General features: G+C 41.2%; 1 protein-coding gene across 5 annotated transcripts in view; it reads left to right on the forward strand.

Annotated features, from left to right (window-relative positions):
* Positions 1-12,357, forward strand: part of PIKFYVE (phosphoinositide kinase, FYVE-type zinc finger containing) — a 64,733-nt gene that overhangs the window by 33,377 nt on the left and 18,999 nt on the right. For all 5 annotated transcript variants that reach the window (XM_030952799.1, XM_030952798.1, XM_030952801.1 and 2 more), the window contains 10 exons: positions 108-288; positions 1,628-1,702; positions 2,354-2,461; positions 3,224-3,364; positions 3,936-4,062; positions 5,282-6,468; positions 7,842-7,942; positions 9,135-9,206; positions 10,573-10,744; positions 12,045-12,223. In XM_030952799.1, the coding sequence (XP_030808659.1) occupies positions 108-288; positions 1,628-1,702; positions 2,354-2,461; positions 3,224-3,364; positions 3,936-4,062; positions 5,282-6,468; positions 7,842-7,942; positions 9,135-9,206; positions 10,573-10,744; positions 12,045-12,223 (2,343 nt within the window). The remainder of the gene's footprint in view (positions 1-107; positions 289-1,627; positions 1,703-2,353; positions 2,462-3,223; positions 3,365-3,935; positions 4,063-5,281; positions 6,469-7,841; positions 7,943-9,134; positions 9,207-10,572; positions 10,745-12,044; positions 12,224-12,357) is intronic.

Consider the following 12,357-nt stretch of genomic DNA (forward strand, 5'->3'; position numbering starts at 1 on the left):
AGAGAACTTCTACACTGTAAATGTTAAGAAATTTACTTCAGCTATTCACTGCACTGTATTTTTATATTTTTTTAATAAGAAATCTATTTATTTTGCCTTTTTTATAGGTCTGCTAATCACAACCACATGATGGCACTGCTTCAGCAGCTTCTCTATAACGAGTCCCTGTCACTGTCCTGGAGGGACATTATTGTACCCGTGGTCTGCCAGGTAGTTCAAACGGTACGGCCGGATGTCAAGAAGAGAGATGATGACATGGATATCCGCCAGTTTGTCCACATCAAAAAAGTAAGTTTCAGGCAGTGGATGTAGGGAAACAAAAGGGTGCAGCTGTTGGCAGTACACCTTGTTTGAAGAGAATAGTCCCCTTTTCACTGCCCCCAGCATATTCAGTACTGTAATTGGATCGCCTGGCCTTTGGATGAGGTGGGGTTCTGGAAAAAGTTGCACAGAGGGAACTTGTCATGCTGTGAAAGTGCTTTAATGCACTGGGACTGACCTCTTCTTTCAGGCTGGGGGCTGCAGAAGGTAACAAAGAGTAACACCTCTGTAGTTAGTGGGTCCATTTTTTGGTTTCTGCTTGTTTTGCTCTTGAATTGGAGATATGCCAAATGCTGGATAAGTAGTTTGCAGGACATGGTGCAGCAATCTGTTGCCCTGTACCTATCCATTATGGAGTATTTAACTCCTCCCATGCCAAGTACGATGACTTTCTTCAAGAGCAAAACTTAATTGTTATGGAATGGTGTATCCAGTTCTGCCAGATGGCCTAGTGTTAACAGTGTTGAACTGTAAGTCTGGAGTTCTGGCATGCAAACTTCCTTCTGAGAGTCTGATATGAAAATAACATCCAAGGAGTTAGTGTGACTGAGGACGGAAGATTTGGGCTTAGTTGTCTTTGGCCAAATTCACCTCAGCAGCACTCTTGTTTGAAAGCCATATGCGATTTGAGGAGAGCCTTATGATTCTGGTGGTAGTTCTGTGGCATCTCTTTAGGCAGCATCACTTGTTCCTGCTTCTTCTGAAACTCCAGTTCAAAGAGCAGTTGTTCAGAGGTGAAAGCTCTTCATAGCTGTCTGCTATTTTCACATGCTGGTAATATGAGTGTCCTCTGAAGCATGTTATTCAGAAACCTGTTTCATGCTGTTTATTATGCCTGAGATTGCCTGTTACTGCAGGCACACCAGTCAACTGTTTGATGTGTTCAGTTGGTAGGTAGAAGGTTTTTTATTTTCTCTCTTTATTTTATATTTTTTCCTCCCTCTGCTTACAATTTTTTTTGTTGTTAATAGAAATGGCATGTGCAAAGCTATATGCTTCTCATGGCCTATCCAAATTAGGTTCCCTTGTCATGTGCTGGTGTATACTGGTTTAACAACTAAGCATCTCTTGGGAGGGGTGTAGAAATCCTAGAACTCAGTACTAGTTTTCATGTTGTCTTAAGTTTGTCAGGTTTTAAAGGGAAAGACTTGTGTCCAGCATGACTGCATCTGATCTTTCATCTGGTAATTGAGGGTGTAGCTGAAGTTTGTACATCACCTACAATAGGTATTCTATGTATTAGCTTTACTGTACTACAAGATGTGGGAGTGTATGACAGTTCTAAAAATGTTCTCTGCTTTGTTAGATCCCTGGTGGAAAGAAATTTGACTCCATGGTGGTGAATGGATTTGTTTGCACTAAGAATGTTGCACACAAAAAGGTAATGCTGCTTGATTAATCTTATTGTAATGCATACTGTGGAAACAAGGGTGCTCTGGCTTGCTTTTTGTGCCAGGAAGCTTCTCTCACCACCTTGGAGGTTTGTGAGCTTTCTCTGCTTTGAGCCCCCAAAAAGAATGGCTTTTGAAGCATTTACTTTCCAAGCTGTTTTGTTTTCTGGCCCAGAGATTTTGAGGGAGAACCTCTCCTCATGCATGTATAGAAAAACCTTTCCATCCCTACCGCAGCATGAGGCATCTAATAATTATCTCAACTTTTAGGCAGAAAAAGGCATTTGTGGTTCTAACTTACAGTAGTATAGTAAAATGGGTCTTTAAGGCAGGAGGGCAAGATAGAAGTGAACTGCATGAATCAAGTGTATCAAGACTTTGGGGCTCTTAGCAGGGACTGGAAATCCTCTCTAGCATTGCCTGTTTATGGACAGTACCTGTGAAATTCCAACAACTGGGTGTAACAACTTCAGAAGAAGGAAGAATGTGTAGTTGGGTCTGCAGGGGGGGATAGCTGAGCCACTTTAAAGGGAGGTGGGGTAGCAGGGACCAATCATGGGAAGTCTGCCTTTTTTTCTTGTGTACTTCTTCCTCTCCAGCTATTTGTATTTTTGTTGTAACTATTTTGGTGTCTTTTTTAGATGAACTCCTGCTTAAAAAATCCCAGAATTCTTCTGCTAAAATGCTCAATTGAGTACCTCTATCGAGAAGAAACAAAGTTTACCTGCATAGAACCTATAGTACTTCAGGTGAGTGTATGCTTTTGTTCTTGGTTAAAATAACCCCAACAAAACCATGACCATTGCAAATTTTTTCAGTGTGTAAGGTGACGTTCAATGAGTGAGATTGCATAGAAAAGAAAGATCTTTCCTCTTCTAGTAAGCTTGCTAAGAGAGCTGCTGCAGTAAATATAGTACAAACTTGTAGTCTTGCACTGAGGGTTTTTGTCCTCAAGTTACATGTCCTGAGAACATGTGAGCTTTTGATTCTCACAATGCAGCATTTTAGAAAACGTTTCTTTTTATTGAGACCTTCTGAATGGTAAGTTCCTTATACAGTATTAGAGCGAGATAAGGTTTAGGTGTGTGAAGAAATATTTGAAAAGTTAATGTAGGTTAGGGTTAGGTCACACCCATGTTATTTTTTGTCAGGCTTGATAAAATGGAACAACCACCAACCTAATGGAGTGATGAACTAGAAAATGTCACTTTGGAACAGATGCCCTGCCCCTCTGAGTAGGGATGTGCCTTAAATATGAAAACACTGAAGTACACACACCTTTTCTTTATGAAATGCTTATAAAATACTACTGATAAACTAGTGTTGTGCTGTGAGAGTAGGAAAATGTTCACAATGGACTACTGATGGTGTTTTCTGGATAGCTGTTTTCCCTGTTTTATAGGAAAGGACAGCATGTAAATGAAGTGAAAAGTGATATTAAGCATTAAAGTGGGTTTATTTTCCAGGTGGGTTTGCAGTAGTTCAGTGCTATACTTTGTTCCTGTCTGCAGGAAAGGGAGTTCTTGAAGAACTACGTACAGCGGATAGTTGATGTCCAGCCCAATTTGGTCCTTGTTGAGAAGACTGTGTCCAGAATTGCCCAGGACATGCTCTTAGAGCATGGAATCACTCTGGTCATCAATGTCAAGCCGGTGAGCATTTCTGATCAGAGTTAGACTTGGCCTTGTGGTAGACTTCTAATGACTCCTTGTAGCAAAATCCCTGGAGAAAGCCAGTTGTCTTATTTTCTTCTCTAACCAAATGTTCTCTTCCAAGAAGGTAAGACAGGTGAATCTGGACAGTTTGGACTTTGATATCCATTTATAACAAATCATGCACGGGTCCTCAGCTATTGCCAGAGAGCCTCTGTCCCTGTGAGGCAGGGTACAGACAGCCAAACAGAGAGTAGCTGTGGGAGTTGGCTGAGCTCCTGGCAGAGCAAGCATTATGCTGACTGCACTGCATCTCCTGGAGGTATCTGGATCTGGTCAAGTGAGACGTTCTAGGACGTTCTAATCTCACCAGAATTATTTATCCAACTGTGTTTCTAAGATTCTTGTATATTTTGGATGTGGGTTTGTGGGACTGGGTTCAACTGACAGTTTGCATCTCAGTGAGAGGTTTTATAAATTGCACTGATGGTTTTGATTTGTTAAGAGCAAGATAAGGTTGCCAGTGTCCTCTTTGCATTGTGGATTATTACTGCTCTTTCCAATTTTACAGCAAGTGTTAGACCGGGTAAGCCGAATGACCCAGGGGGACTTAGTGATGTCAATGGATCAACTGTTGACCAAACCACAGCTGGGGACCTGTCATAAATTTTATATGCAAGTTTTTCAGTTGCCCAATGGTGAGTAAAGCTTGATGTGCCTTAGCCTATGTGTGTGAAAGGATGAGTGATTTGCTCCTTTTTAAATAGATTTGGACTGTTGGTTTCCTTGTGTGATTGTTTATCATCCTACTAATTTTATTTCTGTTACTTCTTGTAACTACAGTGAACTGCCTGTGTAGAGAAAAGTATGATCTTACTAAGAAAAGACACTCTATAGATTTTAATTAGGCTGATTTCTTTCTTCTGAACTGTTTTTTCTCTTCCCACAGGATGTAGCTTGTTTAGTCCAACTTCCTGTTCAAAACAGGAAGGATTCATTTCAATGCAGCATCAGATTTCTTAGGGTTTTGTCAGCCAACTCTTGAAAATATTGCAGAGTGAAGATTTCATAGTCTGTCTGGGTACCATCCTCACTGTAAAGAATTTTTCTGCATTTTTCTCCATTGAAGTAAGAGAATCATAGAATAGCCTGTGTTGGAAGAGACTTCAAAAGATTATCTGGTCCTACCTTAACAAATCCAATCAAAATTTGCCTTGTTGCAAGTTGTGCACGCTTTCCCATGTCCAGTCCTTGTGCACCTTTAAGAAAGGTTCCTTTTTCTCTGTAACTCCCTTAGGCAGTGGGAGTCTCCAAAGGAAGGAGGAAATGCTGCTTGACCAGTGGTGCTGGTACACAGAAATGCTGTGGATGCAGATCTTTGTGGAAATGCAGTCTTTGCATCTCTTCATAGAATCACAGAAAGGTTTCTGTTGGAAGGGGCCTTAAAAATCACTTAGTTCTAGCTTCTCTGCCATGGCAGGAACTAGACCTTGCACTAGACCAAGGTGCTCCAAGTTCAATCAAATCTGTCCTTGAACAATTTCCTTTCCACTTCCTCATTGACTGTTCCAGCCTTTAAATTGCCCTTAGAATGTCATAGGCTTTTGACTTGTAAGGATGAGCAAACGTGCCCGGAAGGGAAGTGATTCTTTTGCCCACTGGTGTAGAGGCTACAGTGGTCTTAGAATACTCTGTCAGAGTGTTCCATATGGCCTTCATTTTGACTTTATGCTGGCTTGTTTTATAATACAGGAGAAGATTTATACTCAATGTTGTTTTTTCTTGGTAAAATAAGTATATTTCTGCAGCTACTAATGTTACTTGCTCTTAGTCTCCTTTACAGTCTCTTGGGTGTGTGAGGTATCTAAAAGCAGATTAACTGTAGTTGTCATCCTAACTCCCATGTTTTATTTCTAGATCAGACAAAACCCCTTATGTTCTTTGAAGGATGTCCCCAGCACCTGGGTTGCACTATCAAGTTGTGTGGTGCTGCAGAGTATGAGCTGGCTCGTGTGAAGGAGATCCTGATCTTCATGGTCTGTGTGGCTTATCATTCCCAGCTGGAAATCTCATTTCTTATGGATGAGTTTGCCATGCCCCCTACTCTCACCAAAAACACTTCCTTTCACTCCCTTATTGAGGAGCCAGGAGATGAAAATGAACAACAGAACCTCTTCAATGGTGAGGACTTCAGCACAGCAGTCAAAGACATTGAACTACCCTCTGAAAAGCTGCCTATAATCTCTGAATCAGTGTCCTCTGATGAGGTCAGTTTGCCTGAACCAAGGGGTGTATTTGACAGAGGTGACCAAGAGAACAGTCAGCTGGAAACGGTGTCCTCCAAGCAGCAGGAGCAGCACAAAGTGGAGTCACCATTTTCAGTGCTCAGCTCTGTACCTCATGCAATACCTGAAACATCCCCACTGCCCCTCCATGGCATGGACCAGCACTTGGCCACTCTGGATAACCAGGCACTAGAGCTTCTTCCACCAGCAGATGATTTGCAGGAATCCAAGAGTCAGATGAGAGTCTTCAGAGACCCTCTCCAGGATGATACTGGTTTATATGTCATGGAAGAGGTAGCTTCATCTGAGGATCGTCTCAAAACTTACTCTGCAGCATTTAAGCAGGAGCTGAAAGATGTCATTCTGTGCATTTCCCCAGTGCTGATGTTCCGTGAACCATTCCTTTTGACTGAAAAAGGCATGAGATGCCCTGCCCGGGAATACTTTCCTGAACAGGTTTATTGGTCTCCTCTCCTCAATAAGGAATACAAGGAGTTGGAGAGCAGAAGGAAGAAGCAATTGTTGCGGGATTTCTCTGGACTACAAGGGAGGAATGGGAGTGTCCAAGCCAAGGCTATCCAAGTCTTACCTTCTCATGAGTTGGTCAATACTAGAATAGCAGAGCATCTACGTGATAGCCAGAGCTTAGCCAGAATGCTGGCTGACTATCGGGCCAGAGGAGGGAGGATACTGCAGAAAAGCACAGATCCTTTTACCCAGAATAAGGATGTGTCTAGTGTCCCTACTGGAAAAACTGGGAGCAGAACTGAAGAGGAGGAGAAGGGACTGGCTCAGACTGAATCCTCATGGTCTCATAAGGTGAGATTGAGTTGTGCTGCTCAAAACTCAAGTTGCATCAGTTTCTCATGGTGTACAGAAGGTGTCAGGTCTCATATTAAGCCAGAGGAGATGTTTTTTTGTCTGATTCTTTCTGTTTTATTATGCTTTTTTTGATTTTGTTTTGTTTTTTTGACTGGGCCATAACAACTCCATTTTAGATTGTGGTACTCTGCAATCATTCAGAACAAGAGACTGCAAAATTTCTATGAGAAATGCACAGTCAGCCCAGAATCAGTTTTGCCTGTTTGACTGGGCTGTACCTAACTGATTTCTGAAAATGAGTCCATGAGGAGGGAGCAAACCTTAAGTTTGTTAAACTGAGCTTCCTTGCTCCTTGTATTTGGTTATTTGTAGAAATGTACTTTCGTTTTTAGGGGGCTTTATGTCATGGAAACAGCAATAGGCTATAATTACATTAAAGTACTTGGTTGATTGTAAAAGTTTGGGTAGTCTGAACAAAAGTGAGAATCACATAATGGAGGGAAAGGAATCTTCTTTGAAATTTCAAAGCAAGGGAGTATGTGTTTGTAATAAAAATATTTAAAGTTTTGGTAAACTGCCATGAAAGTAACCAACTTGTATCTGAGGAAAAGGAGATCTTGGGACTTTCTTGAATTGTGAGCTGTTTAGGAAGAATGTCTATGAACAAGAGTAGCAGAATTGATCTGTTGAAACAGTCAGCATTTTTGTCCCTGAGCCAATCAGCCCTTGTGTTCATGAGCAGAAGTCACTTTTTAATTGGCAGTTAAATGTAGATCTCTGTAGCTTCACAGGCCGTAATCTTACAAACTCTAAGAGTAGCCTTTGCTCTGGATCAGACTGGCTGATGCTGTTTAAATTTACTCAGTGATCAAAGACAAGCATTTGGTAACATCATAGTTTTGTAGGGTGTGGAAGGGAAAACAGCTCTGTTCCAAGAGCAGCGTGGTACATCTCTTCCCAGAGAATAGATAGATGGAAATCTTTCTATAGCCTGAATGAATAACTGAAGTATAATATATTGGCAGAGTTTTGAATCCAAGATGTCCTACATCATACAGTAATTTAGAGATGTCTGGATATTTGTCATGGGACTTTTGTTGTTTTCTGTTTCTCTTGGCTTCATTTCCACAGAAACACGTGCATGTTCATTGGTTTCGTTGCCAGTTATGTTGTTCTAAAAATGGCACTTAGCAATTATACATTGTACAGGTTTACCTGAGGCTGGGAGATAATGCCAAGTTCATCTGTACAAAACGAGAAAGCAGATATTTGTCTTTGAAAAAAATCACTAGAATAGAATTTTGTCAACAGAAGTTGTATGTGAATGGAGGTGTCTGTAACCAGTGAATGAGTTCTTTTCTCTCTACTAGGTGGATTGCCTGAGTCCAGTAAACCATCAGAGGCTCTGTGTTCTCTTCAGCAGCTCTTCTGCTCAGTCCAGCAATGCTCCGAGTGCCTGTGTTAGCCCCTGGTATAAAAACTACTTCTCTACAGCTTGGATAGTTGCTATTCTTTCCTTCCCAAAGTCAGAGTCAGTGCCTGCCTCATGGCAGTATTTCTTTGAGGACTCCTTGGTAGGTTGTGCTCATCCTGTAACAGGAGCTTGTGCCAAAAGACTTTTGTCTTGCGTGGTCAGGTGAATCTACAGCAGTATTGCACAACCTCTCTAATACCCAAGGCATGAATGAGAAAGGCCAGCCTGAAACCAAATGCTTGAGTTGGTGTTTCACTGCAGAGTAATGTCTGTGTGTGGGCAGCACTGCATGCAGTCTTGTGGAGAAGAGTTGGTATAAATGGACACAGGACAGTGTCCAAGCCCAAAAGTGACCCTTGTGAGAATCTTGGAATACTTGTAGATTGTATTATCCAACAGTGGCATTGGAATATATTGCTATCTACTATAGTAATCAGTATTAAGAGCTTTATTTTCAGCTTAGGGGCTGTAATTTGCTAATTGTGTGCAACTTTTGACACACTTTTATCTCTACTAAACAGGACAGGTCTTGGTGTTTAATCATTAGCCTAGGTGATTTTAATAGTTTAACTTAGGTGAAAATAAAGAGATGGCCCTCTTATAGGGAAAGGTCTAAAGTTCCTGTAAAAGCTTAGAAATAAACCAAAGAAGTTGGTGATATACTCACTAAGCAGCAGCAATGAGAGGATGTAAATTAGTGAGGTTAGGGATATATGAATTATGACACTTAAACTGATACACAATTTAAAAGGCTTGGTCACCTCAGGTTCTGGGGAAACTAAAGTTGCTATTAAATATGCTAGAAGAATAAGGATTTGAGGCTTTTTACGTGTTCTGGATGTACCCTTTTTTGTAGGTGTTTAAACATTACTGCTTGAAGCTTAAAGTTGTTTAGCCTCCTGTGCCTAGATATTTTTGAAAATAATCTTCAAAAGTGCAGTTCAATTGTGTTGGACTTTTAAATGTCAAGTTTAAAGTTGTTCTAGTAGGACTTTGATCTCATTGTTAGCAAACCTGACAGTAGGGATCTAGGAAGGGTAGTCATGTGGGAAAAAAAAAAAAAACCTTTGAGGTTATACAGTGCTGTAAACAAGCCAGCAGTGGGTGAAAATCTGTGCTCCTAAAGCCCATTGCACAGCTAATGGTGGTGATGGCATCCGATCTCTAAACCTTTCTTTCTCTGCTTTAGGATTGTGACCATGGAGTTCTATGGGAAAAATGACCTAACTCTAGGGATTTTTCTGGAGCGCTACTGTTTCAGGTAAGGAGGAATTTATTTTAATTCACTAATGCTCACTTGTTACAAGCAAATACATCCCTTGCTTTCCCATTTTGGCCCTGTCCTTCTTACTTCCCTTCATGATGAAGTGAAACAGATTATGAAGCAAAGTTTTTAAGTTCATAAAGCCAAATGTGTTCACATAGCCCTTTCTGTAGCAATTAGGGTTTAAGGGCCAAATGAGGAGCCTGACCATGTATTCCAACTGTCTGTTTTTCAAGACAAGCAACTGTTCTGGTCACAATTTTCTGAGGTTCCTCTTTGAAAGTTCATACAAGTGTTGGCTAACACTACTCATTTAGTGTCTCAGAGTAAGTCTTTGTCATATGTGCAAGGCGGCCAATGTAAATGGTCCAGAACACTTTGAGCCCTGGCAAAGTACTGTGTCATTTATTTCATCTCACAGAGGTGCAAGTTGTTATGTTTCTGTAATAACTGGTGCTGTCACAACCCCGTGCAGAATCTCAGCAGGCTGTGAAGCTGGATAGGTGACCTGCTCAAAAGACAAGATTACTCTGTTCTCTCCATTGGCCACTTGCAGTAGCAGAAGGCTCTCAATGTTCAGCCTTCTGGAGGAACAAGTGTTTCTCCTTGTGGTGATCAGTGAGAAGGAGCTTAGCTGCCCTCTTTTAAATTCCTGCTTCTCTCTGCTCATTAGTGTAGTGTCTACTAAAGTGAATGCTTCTCAATCTCCACAGTTTCAGTAATTAAAGTTCTTTATTTTTTTTCATGTGAGCAAGGAGAATCTGAGCTTTTTCAGGCTCTTTCTGGTTTTGAAGAATCTTATCTGACTTTGGTACCTCAACAATTCAGCTTTTATTTTTCTAGTATTAGTCTTTTTTCTGTGACTTAAAAAAATCCCATCCAAAAAAAGGTCATGGGTTTTACTATTTAAAGATGTTCTCTGGCAGTGTGTTGCTTACCTTTTCCATCAGGAGCTGAAACATTGACATTTTGAGGCTCTTTGTCACATCTTTGTCCTTGGTGGTATTTGCTTGGGTACACTGCCAAAGCAGTCTTTTAATTTGGTGCCAAGGACTTCCGCAGGCACCTTGATCCTTATACAGAATATATTGGTAGAAAGTGATTAATTGTAAAAAGGTTATAGCAACCAGTATCCAGTCACTGCTTTTGGGAGGTACACAGCCATTGATGTTGATGGAACTTCACTATGTTCTTCTTCTAAATTGATCTGCAGATACAGCCTTCACTACAGGCTTAAAAAACTCTTTTACAATGAAGATAAATAGTACCAGGATATTAAAAGGCATATTAGAACTGTTGAATCAGTTCTTCAGCAGTGCCTGGTACATGATCATTCATAGATGTTTCTATTTCCCTCTGTCAGGCCTTCCTACCAATGCCCCAGCATGTTCTGTGAAACACCAATGGTGCATCACATCCGTCGCTTTGTTCACGGGCAGGGCTGTGTGCAGATCGTGTTAAAGGAGCTGGACTCCCCCGTGCCTGGGTACCAGCACACCATCCTTACTTACTCCTGGTGCAGACTGTGCAAACAGGTAAAGCATGTGGACTTCAAAATCATTGCTATTCCAATTTAGTATTGTTGTTGTGACTGGCTTTGTAGGGAAAGGCAGCATTTTTGAGAAAGTGCTCATGCCTGGAGCTATGGCTTAAACTGGCAGAAAACCTGTTACTGGTACATATGTTCTCATGTTACCTACAAATTCCTCTTTTAGAACTGGGGCCCTTGAGGGTGAAAAATCTTGTGTGAGGTAGTCTTGTTAGAAAGTGTCAAAGCTGACTCTGAGAGGATAGATCTAAGCAGAAAAAATGGAGTTGCTCACATAGAGATGAAGAGTATGGTCTCTTGCAGTGAATCTTTATGAGCATATGAGAAAGGGCAGACACCAAGACCTATTGGCATAGTAATTGGCTGAAGCCACTTGCTGTTCTTTGATCTGCTGTGGACTGAACAGCCTACATTGCGTCAATGTGATGTCTGGAGTTCCTTTGGTAGTCATTAGAAAGTAACATCTTCATTAGAGAAATATTAAATTGCTTTGAAAAGCCCACAAGATAGTGAGATTGTGTATTATCTGGAACTTGTTCTGTAATTTAGCTAAGAAAACATTGCTAACTGGATACTCATGTCTAGCTAAACACGAGGAGCCTTCAAAGAGATGAGAATAGAACATAATGAAAAAAGATCATGCAGTACCTGAAATGCAAAACATCTGGATTACCCATATGGATGACTCAGGTCACCTACTTAGGCTGCCTTAGACGTGGGTGTTGGATGTACAGATGCCTGCAGGAGGTTGACGCAGTTGCTGACAGCAAGCCCTGTGTTGCTGTGTATACAGCTGCTCTGTAACCTTTTATTTTTGTGTGCTCGTGTAAACACTTATGTGGTTGAGGTTGTTAAGTGTGTGTAAAGTGTCTGCTCTAAGCTTGCGAGCAAGCACTTTTGAAGTTGAAATGCACTGCAAAGCAGCACCAGCGCATTTGTAGCTGCAGAATCACCAGGGAAAAGTGTATGATATGGCCCTGCTGCTGGCTGGGTTGCGGGAAATTGACTCTCTACAGAGAAATAGCATCCCAGAAATAAGCTTCCATCAGCAGTATGTTTGGACTCCCCCAGCTTAGCACCTTTCATCATCAGCTAGCAGTTGTTTAACAGATTTATTTTAACTGTGTGTTGGCCTTAGCTATGCATAAATGCTATCTTTGTTGTTAAGTATGTTTCAGGGTTGTGGTTGCTTCTGGTACTAGAAATACTAGATTGCTGCCTGGATTATCCTCTCCTTAATCTTGTTTGAAGGATGAAATTTAGATGTTTGCCTTTCAATTTTTCAGGTGACACCAGTTGTTCCCCTTTCCAATGACTCTTGGTCTATGTCTTTTGCAAAATACCTTGAGCTGAGGTTCTATGGGTACCAGTACACTCGAAGGGCCAATGCAGAGCCTTGTGGGCATTCCATTCACCACGACTATCACCAGTATTTCTCCTATAATCAGATGGTGGCATCTTTCAGGTGAGTTCCACTGCTAAAACCTTCCTTCTCTCTCTGGTACTGTGTGCACCATGTGGCTCTAGTAAGGGTTCATCAGTTCTATCCTTCACTGTGAGTATAGAATGGGATAGCATAACTGTGCCAAAACCACAAGT

Source organism: Camarhynchus parvulus, chromosome 7 (genome assembly GCF_901933205.1).
Source record: "Camarhynchus parvulus chromosome 7, STF_HiC, whole genome shotgun sequence".
Lineage (NCBI taxonomy): Eukaryota > Metazoa > Chordata > Aves > Passeriformes > Thraupidae > Camarhynchus > Camarhynchus parvulus.